This window comes from Saccopteryx bilineata, chromosome 1 (assembly GCF_036850765.1).
Source record: "Saccopteryx bilineata isolate mSacBil1 chromosome 1, mSacBil1_pri_phased_curated, whole genome shotgun sequence".
Lineage (NCBI taxonomy): Eukaryota > Metazoa > Chordata > Mammalia > Chiroptera > Emballonuridae > Saccopteryx > Saccopteryx bilineata.
In genome coordinates this window covers 282,372,140-282,389,068 of record NC_089490.1, presented here as the reverse complement: position 1 = coordinate 282,389,068, position 16,929 = coordinate 282,372,140, and the positions used below count along the sequence as shown (strand labels likewise).

Genomic DNA, 16,929 nt, shown 5'->3' with positions numbered 1-16,929 from the left:
GAAAATCATAAGATAGAAGACATTTACAATATTTATTGGAAAAAAAATCCACATCTAAGTGGAGTCAGGCAGTTCCACCTCTGATGTTCAAGGGTCAGTGCACACATTTAAGCAGAACGTATACTGGCACGTTCACTGCTAGGATTTTGTCTCCCTGACCTGTTTGGAATGCATAGTCAGAATTCTTCTAAGGAACTGAAGAAGTCTAAATAAATGTAAATGGTTTCATAAAACATATCACCTTATCAGCTTATAAATATTAAATATTTGGCCAGAGCATTTCCTCTGTTCTTAGTATTTATTATATAAACAGGTTTTCTTTTCTTTTTGGATTATTTACACATATTTGTGAAATCAGGACTTAACAATATTCTTTTCATAAACTGATTTTTTTAACAATGGCTGATTAAATATGTTGCTAAAATGTAGTGGAAACTTTTTTTGATGCAAATAGAATTCAGCCTGTACCAGAACCACTTAAGTATTCAAAGGACTTATTTTACTGTTAACATTGACGATAAAGCAAGTACGATAAATCTTTTCAGTTACACAATTAATGTATTAGCCATTACTTTTAACTGTGGTGATACTCTTGCAAAATAACTGAAGGCAAGACTCCCCCATAATAAAGACAATGGTTGAATATCATTTAAAAACTTAATTATTAAAAAATGATTATGTCAGGTGCATTAGGTAAAAAGAGACCTTTAAAAGTGAACACAGATTATAAGACAATTGGCTAAACCAGTGGTTTTCACCTGCTGGTCTGCAGCTGCAACTGGTTTGCCAGAAATTTCATTTGCAAAACACGGTTTGCAAAAACAGTTAACCACGTGGATCAGCAGTTGAAAAACACTGGGCTAAACTTTATTTATTTATATTTTTGGTCAAAAATATTTTTAAAGCTCTGAGAAGGCATTGGTGTTAAAACGTAACAAGATAGCCCTCTGTAGACTCTGGGGGCTGATACAGGTTAGTAAATCTCTGAAAACATACCTCCACCACATAACCAAGGTCCCGCACATAGTCACGCTCTGTCTCCACTAATTCTTGCAAAACGTAGCTAGAAAGAGACAGAAAAAGTGTTTACAGTCCAAACTCATTTTCTAAATGAATTCTTTACTAAAACTTGGCTTTTGTCAGTTCCGATTCCCCCAGGACTGTAGCGTCAAACTTGCACAACTGAGTCTCAAGTCTGAGTGTCCCGAACCCTTACAGGTTCACGTGGGTGACCCTCGAGAGTTGCAGAGGTCACAAGACCCTTTCATTCAGGGTGAATTTCCGCCACCAGACTTTGATCACATATGCAAACAACCAAGGGAAGCTTAGACACAACACTTTGTTGTAACGTGTGACATGACAGGAAGTAGGCTTTTGTTCTTGTTTTCTAATGATTAATTTGTTGTAAGCTTCATTGGACATAAGAGGAAAAATTTAACTCAGAGCATTTCTTTTTGTAAGGTTCAGTAATGCTTAAGGCCACCCAGATAATGGAAGACAATTGCTTGATTAGTAGAGCACACCTCAGGTGGCCTAAACACATTCCTTCATTTGTTCATCCATCCATCCATCCATTCTTTCAACCAAACACCACCGACTAAGCATTTATGTGCCCAATATCATTCCAGGTGCTCAGACACGGCACAGAGTAAAACCAAGTCCCTGTCCTCATGTAGCTTACCCATTTTTCTCTTCTCCAAAGGCAAGTTCAAACCTAGTATTTGTCAAGACTTTTTTTCTTTCACCATAGACACTTTATTGGAACTGAGAAACTACTGCTAATGTAATTCAAAAAATATTGCAGTTTTTGGGACTGTATCTAGTGTTATGTTGCCTTGTCTTTCCTTTACAATTACGTATACAATAGAAAGTAAAGTACAGGAGTGTCTCACTAGAAGCAACAGAAGATAGTCTTGTCTCAAATTATTTTTATTTATGAATAAAGTATAGTATACAAGAGAAACAATACAAACTGCAGCGCTGGCTGACTGAGCCCTTCTGAGGGCCCGAGCGCTTTTCAAACCTAGTACAGCCCCTCAGAGACCCTGGATCTCCTCACTGCGCCCAGTCCGACGGGAATCCCAGTCCCGGTTCTGCAGGCGACCACGACAGGAGGAAAGCCACCCAAACAATGGCAATGAGAACATTTGTGTCTTACTGCCGTCTCTTTAGGGAGCTGGATTTCCTTTCTTCCATCTCATCGATGGGCGACGAGGAGGAGAGAAGGGAATTGTCTGAAGGGTTGAAGGAGGGGCTGCTACTGTCTCCCTGGTCGACGAGGAGCGAGCTGGGGCGATCCTCCAGGGCCTGGAAGAAATGACATTGTCAGTCCCACTGCTGTCCACTGCCATCAGAGCTGAAATCAGGACGAGACATCATGCTCAGAAGATGCAGACGACCTGATTGCAAAATTAGAAAGTCTATGTTTGTAAAATTACACAGTATTTAATACTTCCACCCTTAACAAAATTAAAAAATTGCGTAAGAGGAGCTGGGTAAAGGAGAAAAGTTAGAATGGAAAAAATCTAGTAAAGTTCAATATATTGATACAGTCTATTTCCGATTACAAATAATTAGAAAAATATACATTGTGTTTCTATCAGAACCATGCACCCATTTCAAATCCAGCAACTTTCATCTGGGTTGTGTTCCTGCAAGGTTGGAAGTGTGATCATTACTGAAACGTGTGGCATTGCCCGATCGGGCCAGCTTACCCCCGATACATCCCCCTCCGTGCCTTGTCGGTGGGCTACGTAGCAGCACCAGCCATCTCTATTTTAGTTGAAACAAACTTGGTTTGTTTCTTGATTATCGAGGAAGCTTTGACTCATACTTCAGTGCACACAGGTAGCTCAGCTACAAATGACATCTGTCTCTGTGACACCTGCACTTTCCTTTGTTTCTTCTGGAGGAAGCAGTTGTCATGCTGGCCTTAATTACTTATCAAAAACTCTCCCTACCACCCCCCACCCTGGGTTTTAGTTTCCGTAGGTGTAGCTCCTGTACAACAAAGCTTTGCAGGACATCAGTAAATCTGTGAGTTCAGTATTTGGTAACTTCTCTCCCTGGATTAGCAGAACAATGATTTGCAACTGATTACTTTCTAATTGGTACCTATTAATTTTCTTTCTTAGTCTGAATTCACAAAGTACAGGTTTTAGCTTTTTTTTTTTTTTTTTTTGTATTTTTCTGAAGCTGGAAACGGGGAGAGAAAGTCAGACAGACTCCCGCATGCGCCCAACCGGGATCCACCCGGCACGCCCACCAGGGGGCGACGCTCTGCCCACCAGTGGGCAACGCTCTGCCCCTCCGGGGCGTCGCTCTGCTGCGACCAGAGCCATTCTAGCCAGAGGCCAAGGAGCCATCCCCAGCACCCAGGCCATCTTTGCTCCAATGGAGCCTCTCTGCGGGAGGGGAAGAGAGAGACAGGTAGGAAGGAGAGGGGGAGGGGTGAAGAAGCAGATGGGCGCTTCTCCTGTGTGCCCTGGCCAGGAATCGAACCTGGGACCCCTTGCACCCCAGGCCGATGCTCTACCACTGAGCCAACCGGCCAGGGCCTTAGCTTTAAAATCCCCAAAGCAGCCTGACCAAGAGGTTGTGCAGTGGATAGAGCATCAGACTGGGATGCAGAGGACCCAGGTTAAAAACCCCGAGGTCGCCAGCTTGAGCACAAGCTCATCTGGTTTGAGCAAGGTTCACCAGCTTGAGCCCAAGGTCGCTGGCTTAAGCAAGGGGTTACTTGGTCTGCTGTAGCCCCCCAGTCAAGGCACATATGAGAAAGCAATCAATGAACAACTAAGGAACCGCAGCGAAGAATTAATGCTTCTCATCTCTCTCCCTTCTTGTCTGTCTGTCCCTCTCTCTGTCTCTGTCACACACACACACAAAAAAAAAATTTCCAAAGCCCAGCTGGACACACAGAAATAGTAAAAAATTCTCTATTTAGCTACTGAAATGGAAAAATATGACTGATGTATCTTGAAACACAAAGCCCAATGTAAACTGTAAAAACACAGTGTTTCCTATCAACTTAAAACCTCTAATACTTGTCCTATTTTGTCCCCTTCAGAGAACGAGCTGACACTGACTCCGTCACTAAGCACAGCTTGGAGGACACAGAGTCTACACATGCAGTCTGTCCATCACACCCACGGAGTTGTGGCAACACACCAACTGTTGTTCGGATTAGGAAAAAAAGTTGAGGAACAGAGCTTAATGAGAAAAGAGCCTTCTCATTTTTAAATAAATGGCTAACGAGCTTTCCTGGAAGCAAGCGTTCTGGAGTGAGCAGCAGAGCCTGACCACGATGGCTGGTTCTGGAGGCTCTGGCAGGGTCTGAGTCTGAAGAATGAGGGGGAGGAAGCTCTGCTCTGTCTCTTGTCTAGATTTGCGAGGGAACAGCTGAAGCTCATCAGAGGGAACTGTTCACTTGAATGGTGAGAAATGAGAGAGAAATGCCCCAGATGTGCATGCCTTCTCAGGTCCCAGCCCCCAGTGCTGCCCATGAGGCCGGTCTTCTGTACTGGGTGAAAGGCTGCCTGGAGGAAACACCAGGCTTTCTCTGGCTGCCTGTCCTCAGATATGACTGGCCCAGACCTGGGTGCAGACACCCGGACAGGGTGCACTCAAGGTTCTGTGTTCTCGTCACATTTATGCTATCCACTCCCTCAATGGTGCCCACTGGTCTTTTAGGCAAACAGTGTGTGTGACAAAAGGCTGCGACAACCACAACGCTGCCTCGGACCCGGAATGATGAGACTTGACAGATTTAGATAAATTACTTGTGAAATCCTCTGGGTTTGCTGTGGTTTGGGTGGGTATATTCTCGCCAACTTTCTCTATTTCTCAGATGAAGTTAGGTCTGCATGGCTATTCACTCTTCTGAGACTAGTTTTGGTAAATTACATCTTCTTAAAAACTGCCCATTTCATCCAGTTTTTAAATTTCCTTTCAAAGAGTTGAACAAAGTAATGTGTTATGACTGCTTTAATTTCTTATTTTCTTTCTCTTTTCTTCAGGTTACCTGCTATGTATACTTTATGAAAGAACAAATTTTTGGTTTTATTTATTATTCTACTATTTTTCAGTTTTACAACTCAATTTGTTTTTATCTCTATGAATGCATTTCATCTGCCTTGCTTTGGTTTATTTTGTTGTTCTTTTAGTATCCTGGATTAAATGTTTAATTAATTTTCATTCTTTCTTGTACCTCCCTTTATATTTAGATTAGTGAAAAGAAGAAAACCCCAAAGTCAAATTCAAATAGTCACTGTGGCAGTCTATATACTATTGTAGTATTGCCAATGCTCAGGAAAGATACACAACCTTTCAAATACCGGTTGGAGCAGGAGTGCAGAGAAAAGAGAGAAGAGCAAACCCCAGGGAACAGTTCTCTGGGTAGTTCTGAGTTTTCAGATCGAACCCTCAGGTTTTCAGGTGAGGAGGTTCAGTTCCTTGAATATATCCTGCATAACCGATGAAAACCTTCTCTCCTCCCTTCTCCAGTCCAGTCCATCAATACATAGCCTCTGATGCATCAAGCACTCAGTGTTCAAATCCTACCACGAAGACGCTCTAGCCCAAGAGATCACCCACAAGAAAATAAGCATGATGACTAAGGATCTACAGCTGTGTTTTTCAACTTCAACTAGTAGTTGAAAACCACTGATCTACAGGACATGGTACGACAGGCAGGAGTAACTCAGAGTCACCGGGACCAGGGTAGGGCAAGAACATTAAAATGGTTCACTGGAGTTTTTATTGACAAGACACAGTTCCTATTTATCATTAGAGAATCAGTGGCAGGGAATCATAGTTATGTTTCTCTTGGACCAAAAAATGAGGCAGAATCTAGATTACATTTCATGGAGGACGAAGAAGGGGTGAGCCCATATAAAAAGCATAAATATAGTTCTCCAATGGGGAAGAAAAGGCAATTAGTGAGTGCCCACACAATGACACCTTGCTAGGTTAACCAACTGTATACTTCATTCCTGATCTCCAGTTTACAGCTGAAAGACACAGGCTGCAGCAGTGAGGAGGAGAGTCTGAGCCTACGTCTACCTGACTCCAAAACCTATGCCCTTCCCACAAGGCCAGTAACTTTATGTCTGTTAACTTGAGAAGAGACATAAAAGAGAATTGAAAAGTGTGTGTGTGTGGGGGGGATAAACCAGTTAAGAGCTGAAGGAGAAAAGTCATAGAACTCCTCTCCATTTAGAAGTCCACCTAAATTAATTACAAATGAAACTCAGGCCACTTAAAGTGGAATGCAATTTAAACACGTGCAGAATAATGATTAACAAGTTGATGAAGTGTTCCTTTATAGCATTCCTTGGGGAAACTAGTTCAATTCATAGCCAAGAATAATTTTAATAGTTATATAATTGATGTGCATGAATGGTTGTTTTTAAAATGTTTAAGGATGCTTGAAACACATCGAATACAATTTAAGTGTCTTTTGTTTGGACTGTTAATCAACTGGTCTCTCCAAGAGAAAGCCAGGATGTGGTTTAACTCAATTCATACTGACATGATCCCAAATTCTTGACCAGGAGAGTTGAGTTCTTGAGTTATCTGTTCGTGAGTTATCTGCCAACTCCTAGCAGCCTTCCTTGTCTAACTTCCTGTCTAATTTGGAAGCCTATGGCATCCTTTCCAGAACACAGCATGACTGCCTGAGGGGGAATTCCAGGTCAGTCAGAATTTTTCTTGATATAATACCCATTTGTCCAGGTTAACCAGTTACATTAGAAGGTGCTTAGGAGTGGGAGAAGAAATTGGAATGCTACATATGGCATCTAGTTAATACCTGACTGAAGGAAGATAAATTCCTAACTTTAAAGATGTATATACCATTTGATCTAGCAATTCCAGTGCCCTAGAGAGAGAGCCACACATGCAACAAATGAGGATGTTTACAATAATAAAAAACTAAATATAACCTAATATATTAGTATGAAATTTATTCAAATTATAGTATAATTATGTCTCTGTCCCTTACTAGCTGGTCAACTTTTTAAACATTCTCGGTGCCTCAGTTTTTACATCTGTAAAATGAAATAAAAACCGTGTGTGCCTGCCTCACAGGGCTATTATGGGGAATATTTAAATTAAAACATGCTTGGCCCTTAGAATAGCACCTAGTTTAGAATAAGACCTTGGTGGCATTATCACTGCATCCATATAATGGAATATTATACAGCTGTTAAAAGAGCTGATATAAATCTGAAGGTATTGATGTGAGAAGATCCTTAAGATATAGTAAGTCCTAGAATCTTAAAAATTGAGTTAATCCATTTTGAAAGAAAAAATATGCACACACACACCCATATGTGCTTGCACCATGAAGGAAACATACCAAACTGTTCATAGTGGCTACCTCTGCATGATCGATTGGTGGGAGAGTTTGAGGGCTTTTGCTTTGAGAGAGATGACTTTTAAAAGAAGTTATATAACTTTCTAAGGTTAGTACAATATATTAGTCTAAAAAGTTGTTACCATTAATGATTTTTCCATTTCATAGTTAGGAAAACTGAAGAAACAGAAATTAGTTTATTTGAATCAGTTAAAAGCAATGCACACCTAATTTCAAAGAATCAACACATGATTTGGGGCTTTTATAAACAAATCTATGTTGACCAAATGACAAGAGCGGGGCACTAAGAAATAAGGCCCTCACATAACAATCACAAACCCTTCTCTCTTATACATTGTATATCCAAAAGAAAGATCTCAGAGACAGCAAAAGAAAAGTGTCAACCTATCTGAGTAACCACTGACCGTGGACACACCTCACACAAGACTGGAACTAACCACAGTTGTTCTGAAGGCGCCAGCATTGAGGACAATGTGGGTGAAGAAATGATTAACCCTGGCTCTTGGGAGGTACCTCAAAACCCGTGCAATGTTTTGTCTGATAAGAAGTCTTGTTTACCTGGGGACTTGGGGCCAAGATAGGCTATGCTAACAATGTGAATCTTGGTGGGGGCTTTGAGCCATGTGTTATCATAGTCTCTGGAAGAGATGGGGGCAAAGGTGAGCCATACAAGCATTCAATTTTGTACATGTGACTGAGCCCAAATAGAATGTCTGAATACCAACGCTTGGGTAAGTGCCCTGGCCGGCAATACTTTGCACATACTGTCATATGTCATTGCTAGAAGTCACCACTGTCCACACTGACTCCACTGGGAGAGGATGACAGGCAGCTTGAACCTGGAACCTGCCCCACATCTCTTTCCTGGATGATTTTAACTGGTGTCCTTTCGTAGTAATAAACTGTAACTGTGGCTTTTCTAAGTTTTTGAGTCCTTCAAGTGAATTACTGAACATGAGGACTGTCAATTGAACCTGAAGATGGACCCCAAACTTGCAGCTGGTCAGAAGTGAGGGAGGTCCTGGGAACTCCCAAACTGTGCAAGAAGCCACAGACACGTTCTGCAGGCCAGAGCAACACATGGACAAGGGCACGTCCACCTGCGGCAGCACTTCAGACTTTCTCTGGGAAGCCTTACCATCTTGCTTTTCACGAGTTCCTCAATGGCACTGACAAGCTCGGCTGCACTCGGCGTTTCGGAGCTGGTGGGGCGGACTAATAACCGAGAGGAGGCCTAGGGAAGAAGTTAAGAAAGAGAGAGGGGGGGAGGGGAATGCCTTGTGTTAGTCACTGGACAGACAGTAAATTCGCCTTCAAGCTCAAGATCTTTTAAAAGTAACTCCAGACAAAAAAGACCACAGGTTTGTCTTTGTTTGCATTTATTTAGAGTCATCCTTTTAAATTTACAATATTCTGACATGAAGTATTAAATAAAATTTGTCTGGGATACATGTGCAAAGCAGACAATGTCTGTTTTTAATCCGCAGTCATGTAACATTGTAATGTTTTTCAGAGAGGTGACTGGGCAAGGAAACTTTCTAACTGTAACTTTTGAGACTGTGGCTAAGCTATTGTGAAGGAGAGAAAAATATAGAATCTGATCAATGGAAGAATGAAGGCTTAAGGTCTAATGGGTGAATCTTTAAATAATCAGAAACAAAACAAGGTACTAAAAATGACTTTACTGTGCTTATGGGGGTAAAGGAAAGAAATGAGAAAGAAAAGGAACCAGGGTGCGCTGACCAGACAGGGAGGAGGGGGGACGAGCTCACCATTTTCTGTGCCATCCACTTCCCCAATGATTAGTGCAGAGTACAGAAGATCTGTGGCCTCACAAGCTATCAGATGCCATTTACGGCTAGAATCAGGGTGTAGAGGGTTGACAGTTAAGGAATCTGGGGGAAGGGCTACTGAGTGCAAGTTCAGTGATTAGCAAACACTCTGTGTTTGCAGATTACTTGCACCGTTCACTGATAGGAAACTAGAAGAGGGGCATAATATGAACCTCGCTTCATATTAAGGACAGCGGGATGCATGCGACACACAGCTAGCTGTCCTAACGATGCACTTCTCACAGCAGACAGATACGGATTTATGCATGTACAACGAGGCTTTACGTATGTGGAGTCAGGTTTGCACTTGGCAAAACAAATGTTGGCTTGGTCTAATGAAAGCTGGAAGATGAGGTAAAGAAAACAAGGAAAAAAATTCAAATGGAGAGGTAAGGAAACTGAGCCAAAACAGACACAGAACACAAATCAACATAGTGCTGCAGTGAAAGTTTACAAAAAAAAGAGAAAACAGAACAAAACAAAATATTAGTCACAGGTAATATACTCTCTGGGAACATCACTACAGATTTTTGTAATGAAGAACTGCTGTTGATAATACTCAAGGAGGTAACACAATTACCAATAAATGATTTTAACAAACAAAAGAATATAGTGTAATACACTGTTTAAGTAGAGAAAAATAATCTTATTTGGTACATAACCAGGCTGAGCACCTCACTTTTGGCTCACCAACCAGATTTAAGAAATCTTAGTTTTCTGCTTTTAAGAAGAGTATAGCTTAGAGTGCTACAAAACAGCTTAGAAACTGTCAGAGGAACGACACAGTCCCATTTCCTGATGAGTCCACTCCGTGCAGTGGAGGGTGAGGTCTTCTCCCACTGAACCCCAACAGCACAGGGTGTGCACCTCACTCAGACCCCCCAAACTCCTGACTCACCCCCAAGCTCCACCCTCAGCCAAGACCCGCAGCTTCCTGACTGGGCACTGATGCCACAAAGGGAGGAGGAGGCAAGTCCTACAGGGAAGGTTAAGACTCAAGTGTGATCTGCCTCGGCAGCTGTCAATCACCAGGCCCTGGCTGACCCCTGGGCATCTAAAACAGGTGATTCAGCAAGTGGTTGTGATGGCACTGAGGAGGGACTCAGGAAAGGTTAAGAGGGGAAGAATGGGGAAAATCTGATGAAGATCTGTTTTAGTCCTAAAACTTAGTTACTACAAAAACAAACCAACCAATAAACCCCTCCCCCCCCCAAAAAAAAACGCCAGTAATGTCTTCATGGCATGGTTTTCAACACCTGACAGTTTGGAGGAGCAAATGGGCCAGGATGGAAAGAATGTGGAAGCCAGTCATTAGTTTTCCTTTCTGATATTTTGGAGTTCTACAGTTGGAATATATAAATTAACTTTAGATTATGGAAGAACTAAAAAAAACCCCCAAAAAACCAAACAACAAAAAAATGGACTTGGCTTGAGCCTCTGCACACCACAAGGAGCCTCACGGCACTGCACCCCTCCTGCACCTGGACACCTACCCCGCCCTCCGGTCTGCTCGAGTTTTGGTGTGTTGGGGAAAGGAAACGCACTGCAATGCAAACAACATCCCTGTGCAAAAAACCCTAATGGAGAGAATGACGGCCTAAACTTGGGGAGGACGCAGGCTGCGTGTGGCCCTCTGACTGCTCCCTCGGGGACCCCAGCCAGGACAGTAAAAAACAAAAACATTACTTGAAAAGCAGCAATTACTAAGACACTATAAGAAATACACTGAATATATTTATTCAAATGCACATGTATGAAAAACTGCACGTCGGCCTACTACTTAGTCTATTGGGACTTTGTTTTTGGGGGTGAAAACTGGTGGGATCTGCCTGAAAAAGCAGCATGTTTTCCCAGGTGGCCCTCGCCAGGCGGTGTGGCCCCTACCTTGTCGTCCTGCGAGTCCGGCTGGAGCAGGCTGTGCTGCTGGATGGCCATGGGCGGGGGCAGGGGGACAGCATCGGCCCCCTCCTCCCCTTCCTCTTCTCCACAGCTCTGCATGCCCGACGAGGAGGACTTGGAGAGCGTGCCGCTGCTCAGGCCCTCGTTTCGGCCTCTCTGAAACGGAACCAACATTCGCCCATTTACTCTAGGCCCTGATGGTCATTGTCAGCTCACAGAAATGGGCCCAAGGGTTAACTGGAAAAGTGCAGCCTGGCTAGAAACTCAGGTGGCAGACTGCAGCAACAAGCTCTTTCCAGCCCTGATGGGAACTTCTCATTCCTTCCTGCAACCCCACCGCCTTGCTTGCAAACTTGGAGAGGGAGGGGGCACTGAGTGTGTGTCCTTTGAAGGAACTGCCATCGGCAGCTTTAGGCTTTGAACACATCTCATTTATGAGAAAACAAAAAAAGAAACATTAAAAAATTTGAACTACAATCCTCATGGTGACTCAGGTCCACTGGCCCAATTTCATTACACTTCTGGTACCATGCCAGAATAAAACCCATGAATATAATAATGGAATAAAGAAAAATGCAATCCAACGTGCATTTTAAGAATCTGAGTTATCACAATAACATTCCTCTAATCTTACTTTTATAAAAAGATTCAGTTTTACTTCTAAGAGGATGTAGGAACCACGCCCTCCAGCACAAACCCGGGGCAAAGCGGCAGAAAACCCCATCTGCAAAATAAGTTAAATGACACAGAGCTTGTCCTTTCTCTCCTTCTGCTTTTCTCTTTCCGAGTGTGCGTGTGATCTGAGCGTGTCTGGTTAAAAATCCTGCGGCCCCTCTCGAATACCACCAGTGCTTCCGGCCCAACCTGGGGATCCTGAAGGAATGTTGTTTAAAATATCATTGAAAGCACCCTCCCCCAAAGAAAATGAAACACCCCCCCCACACACACACACAATTCCTGGCTGGTCTGCAGGCATTTATCTCTAATGACGTGGGAATGATCCAGTGTTTACTACTGGGTCAGCAGAGTAAATTCACTGAGTATTTTCAACTCAGGACAGATGGAAGTGTGAATATGGGAGTGGGGGGTAACTGGAGGATGCAACTCTTCTTCAGTCCTTCTGCATCGACAACTGGTGCTTTCCCTGCAATGTGCTGCCACCGGGGTTCAGGGCTCACTTTGGGATCTGCTTACAACTTTGGCAGCACTGGCCAGCCCCTGGTCGTGAGGAGGACTGCTGAGGCAGCTCAGCACCCATGTGCTCTGGAGCAGGCCTGGCTGTCCAGGTGGGAGGGAAGCTTACGGTCCTCTGATTTGTTTGTGACCCTGTTGGCCTGGTAACAGCTCTTCCCAGAGCTTGTCCCCTCGGACTCCTGCATCTGCTCGCAGGGAACTCTGGGCTCCGTGACCCTTCCAGGTCCACACGGAACTATAGAGCACTCATGAAACCACAGCTACGCTACAGCCGGAACAGAACATGCTAGAGGGTTCTGGATGGCCTTCAGGCTGTGACCGGTTCAGGCTGGGTGGGCTCTGACCTCTTCTACGGTCTCGTCCTGCGGGGTGGCCGCGCTGTCGTCCGAGTCCTTCTGCGAGCCGGCGTCGGCGCTCTTGCGGACCTCCCTGCTCTTCTTGTGCTTGTGCGCCAGCTTCTTCACGTGCCCGTCAGCCTTGCCGCTGCTCAGCCGCCGCACTGGGCTCGTCAGCCACTTGCGCAGAGTGTTGCCCGGGCGCTTGGGTCCTGGCGAGCTCTGGGCCCCCATCATGTGGGGTTGAAGGGAGGCCACGGAGGCGGGCGGGCTGGCATCATTACTGGAGACGGACAGCGAGTCTGAAGGGGCGAGAGAGAGACAGCAAGAGTGACTGAATGGCCCACAGGTCCTTCCCGTGTCCAAGTAGAGCCATTCTGCCAACAAGCCTCAGGACCACGCTGTGTGTGCGAGGCCCAGGTGGAGGGCCGAGAGCTGGGCCACTGGCTGACCCTACAGCGTAGACATGCAAAGGCAGAAGGCCCATCGCTCTGCCCATGCTTGTCACATGTCTAACCTGAGTTACCCTAGAGGCGACTTTTCTCTAGATATATTGCCCCCTCCAAGAAACTCCAAGTCTCCAATACAGTATCATTGCCATAGATTTAAAATGTCATTATCACTTAAAATGTCACGGACACTGGAGGACAGAATGTTTCAGTTATTTTCACTCATTTTCTTAATAAGCAAAACCAAGAAAGAATGGTTTAAAGAAGAACTTAAAAAAAATAAAAAAGTGAATCCTGTCAGATAAATTAAGTCTGACTGACTCCTAGTGAAGAAAAGTACAACTCGGTGAATGTGTGTGTGTGTGTGTGTGTGTGTGTGTGTGTGTAAATCAGTACTGATACGACCTCGTCAGACTTTGCACCAAATGGTAGCCTTCTGGGAAGACCAGTGTCAAGGGCGAACAGTGGCACAGTGAACAGGTGACTGGGGGAGCCAGCCACCACCCTGCTCACAGCCAGACTTGGAAGCTACACAGGCGCGTACATCTTGCTCTCAGTCCCAGCAAAGCTACTTACAGGCTGGAGTAAACACCAGCAACAATGAACAAAGCAGCAACACATTCTTAAAAGAAATATGTGAGGAGTAGGAGTTGTTTCCCAAACAACCACAATGCTATACAGAAAATATATCCACATCAATCTTCTCACAGGATCTCAAAAACTAAATACAGTTAACCCCGAGTTGATGATTTTTCAGGAGAACAAGGATGATATTTAAAAACTTAGATAACAGCTGATGCTCAACAGACCTATGGTGTTACGTATGCGCATTACTTTACAAGGTGAGAAGTAGTGACCCTGGACACTGGTACTTTCCAGAGCACTCGAATCCAGGACTCCACCCCAGGAAAATGGAATAAATGCTTTACTTTAGAAAACAGAATGAGGCAGATCATTCACTATGCTTGTTATCTTTTGAAGTCTTAACAATAAATTAAAATAAGTCATTGAAAAGATTCTTTCCCACCAACACCTGTATTAGTTGTATCTCCCTCTGTGGCACTGCCGACCGTTATGTGATGCAGTTAACAAGTAAGGGAGTTAATTCCTCCAATCCTGTGATTACAGTGAGTCAACAGCCGTTTCCCACTCCAGCTCCAGACGCCGGGAGTAGACAGAGGATCCCTGTCTAATTGCTGTCCTATTCCCTCCCTGGCCCAGGCCTCCCAGGATGGAGGGTATAATCTTCCACAAACAGATGAGGCATTTCAAACGAGATCTCCCATTCTTAAAAATCTAGATTTTCTCAGAGTCTGACTCTGGTTCAAAACTAATCAAAATAGCATTCTGTTACACAGTTAAATAACCTCTCCCCTCTATATGTATATACACACTCATACATGCTTTTTATTTTACTTATTTTTAAATGAGTTACTAAAAAATTTTCACATCAGTCTTATTTTCCTCAGGTACCTCCTGGATGAGGTAGGAATGATACCAGTGTGCTGACATTCACAAAGTTCTTTCAAGGGATTTTCTCAGGGGCCGACAGGCGCAAATGAAGGAGACATGGTCCCTTGCCTCAGGGACATTTAGTGCCTGTACCAACTGGAAGAACCAAAAAAGAGGAGGGTTTGGATAATCCACACAGAAGATAAAATTTTATTCAATTAAAGTTCTTTTTAAGTACTATTAGCAAAACACAGTGACATATTTCAGAGTCATTTAATGTGTTGTGACTCCGAGCCAAGCCCTATACTTGCCACTGGACAGAGATGAATAAAACCTACTTTCTTCACTCATAGAGTTCCAAACACAGCGTTTTCTGGAATCACATAACTATCATACAGACACAAATGGACCCATGCTATAAGCCAGGGGTCGGGAACCTTTTTGGCTGAGAGAGCCATGAATGCCACATATTTTAAAATGTAATTCCATGAGAGCCATACAACCTGTGTACATCACACATTATCTAATAAAAATTTGGTGTTGTCCTGGAGGACAGCTGTGATTGACTGCAGCCACCCGCAACCATGAACATGAGCGGAAATGAATGGATTGTAATACATAAGAATGTTTTATATTTTTAATGTTATTATTTTTTATTAAAGATTTGTCTGCGAGCCAGATACAGCCATCAAAAGAGCCACATCTGGCTTACCAGCCATAGGTGCCCAACCCCTGCTAAAAGCTCATCCAAACCTTGTTAGAGTTTAAGAAAGGGAACCAGGTGGAGCAATATCAGAGGGTTTCGTGAAGGAGGCAGCACTGAAGCTGGCCTTTGGGTGAGCTGGGCCTGATACCCATGTACTAGAGAATGTAAGCTCCACGAGGGCAGGGGCCTCGTTTGTCTTGTTACTTGATTGTATGCCCAGGGCCTCACATACAGTAGATGCTCATTAGTACCAAATGGAAATATCAGAAGTCTCTAGCCTAAAGAAACACAGCAAGTTGACTTGTAGCCCGCACTTTAAAGACAGCCATTTCCTCATCGTACATGCCCTCAGTTGAGTAACTGCACTACAGAGACCCATGCAGGCGGTGCACAGGTGGGGACGACCTGGACAGGCCGAGATGGGAGGAGGCATCCCTGACGGAGACCCAGTGTGCCTTGTCTGAGCTGGGGGGGGGGCGCAGGAAGAAGACAGGGGTCCACATACCTTAATCCTTTGAGTAATGAGTTTTTTTCATGCTGGCTGACCCCCCGGGAGTGAGTTCTTTTTCAAAAAATGAAACTAGTTACAGTTCTAGTTTTACATGTTTGTTTGGTAACCAATTTATGGAAACAAAAAGAACATACATTTGCCTTTTTTTTTTTTTTTACAGGAACAGAGAGAGAGTCAGAGAGAGTGATAGATAGGGACAGACAGACAGGAACAGAGATGAGAAACATCAATCATCAGTTTTTTGTTGCGACACCTTAGTTGTTCATTGATTGCTTTCTCATATGTGCCTTGACCGTGGGCCTTCAGCAGACCAAGTAACCCCTTGCTCGAGCCAGTGACCTTGGGTCCAAGCTGGTAAGCTTTTTTTTTGCTCAAGCCAGATGAGCCCGCGCTCAGGCTGGCGACCTCGGGGTCTCGAACCTGGGTCCTTCCGCATCCCAGTCCAATGTTCTATCCACTGCGCCACCGCCTGGTCAGGTCATTTGCCTTTTTTTAATGTTGCCTTACACATTTTTAAAATAAATCGATCATACTCTGGATAGTCAGGAGGCACAAGGATATATATGAACGTTCATACTACTCAAAGGGTTAATAAAAATAAATCAGTTAAAGGGCTTAACACTCAGACATCAGAAGTAATATCATCTAAGTCAACAAATGAACTCACAGGTATTTTTGTGCCTAAAAATGAGAATTGGGGGGAATGTGACATCAGAGCAATCAATGCAGCACAGAATATGAACGAATCCGAAGTGAAAAGGGGCATTCTGAGATAGGCTCTTTGTCCATCAGAACTTGCAGTGTTACAGGAAAGTGAGAGCTCTTGGACGGGGCCAACAGTATGGGCAGGACATCACCCTGAAGGTACAGATGTCCCCACTGGCCAGCAGACCCAGCAGGCTTTAGTAGGTAGAGAGAAGGAGATGCAGTCTATTGGTAAGTCTGTGAGGACCCACTGGCTTTAGGAGGATGACTCTCAGGGCATTCTATCTTTGCTTGGGAAGGGAGCTGGTGGTTGTACAAATTGTTTCAAGAGAAAAGAATTCAGAAACATTGTATTTTGATACTCCAAAAAAACAAAGTGTGTTTTTTCTTTTCAATATATAGACTCTTTTTGCCCAAATTAGTGGATTTTAATAGTCTATTTGTATGCTTTTTACTGGATTGTGATAT

The 16,929-nt window shown here is 43.8% G+C and overlaps 1 protein-coding gene and 1 non-coding gene across 11 annotated transcripts in view; both read right to left on the bottom strand.

The window, feature by feature from the left end:
• Window positions 1-16,929, bottom strand: part of TRIO (trio Rho guanine nucleotide exchange factor) — a 351,333-nt gene that overhangs the window by 29,043 nt on the left and 305,361 nt on the right. For 8 of the 10 annotated variants that reach the window (XM_066243866.1, XM_066243803.1, XM_066243859.1 and 5 more), the window contains 5 exons: window positions 12,648-12,940; window positions 11,095-11,265; window positions 8,517-8,612; window positions 2,159-2,307; window positions 997-1,063 (listed from right to left, as the gene is read on the bottom strand). In XM_066243866.1, coding sequence (XP_066099963.1) covers window positions 997-1,063; window positions 2,159-2,307; window positions 8,517-8,612; window positions 11,095-11,265; window positions 12,648-12,940 — 776 coding nt within the window. Of the gene's footprint in view, window positions 1-996; window positions 1,064-2,158; window positions 2,308-8,516; window positions 8,613-8,817; window positions 9,648-11,094; window positions 11,266-12,647; window positions 12,941-16,929 lie in introns of those variants that run through there. The other 2 variants (XM_066243812.1, XM_066243876.1) reach the window with 2 other exon arrangements.
• Window positions 3,481-3,557, bottom strand: TRNAP-GGG (transfer RNA proline (anticodon GGG)). Its single transcript has one exon. It is a non-coding gene; the product is annotated as a tRNA-Pro (tRNA).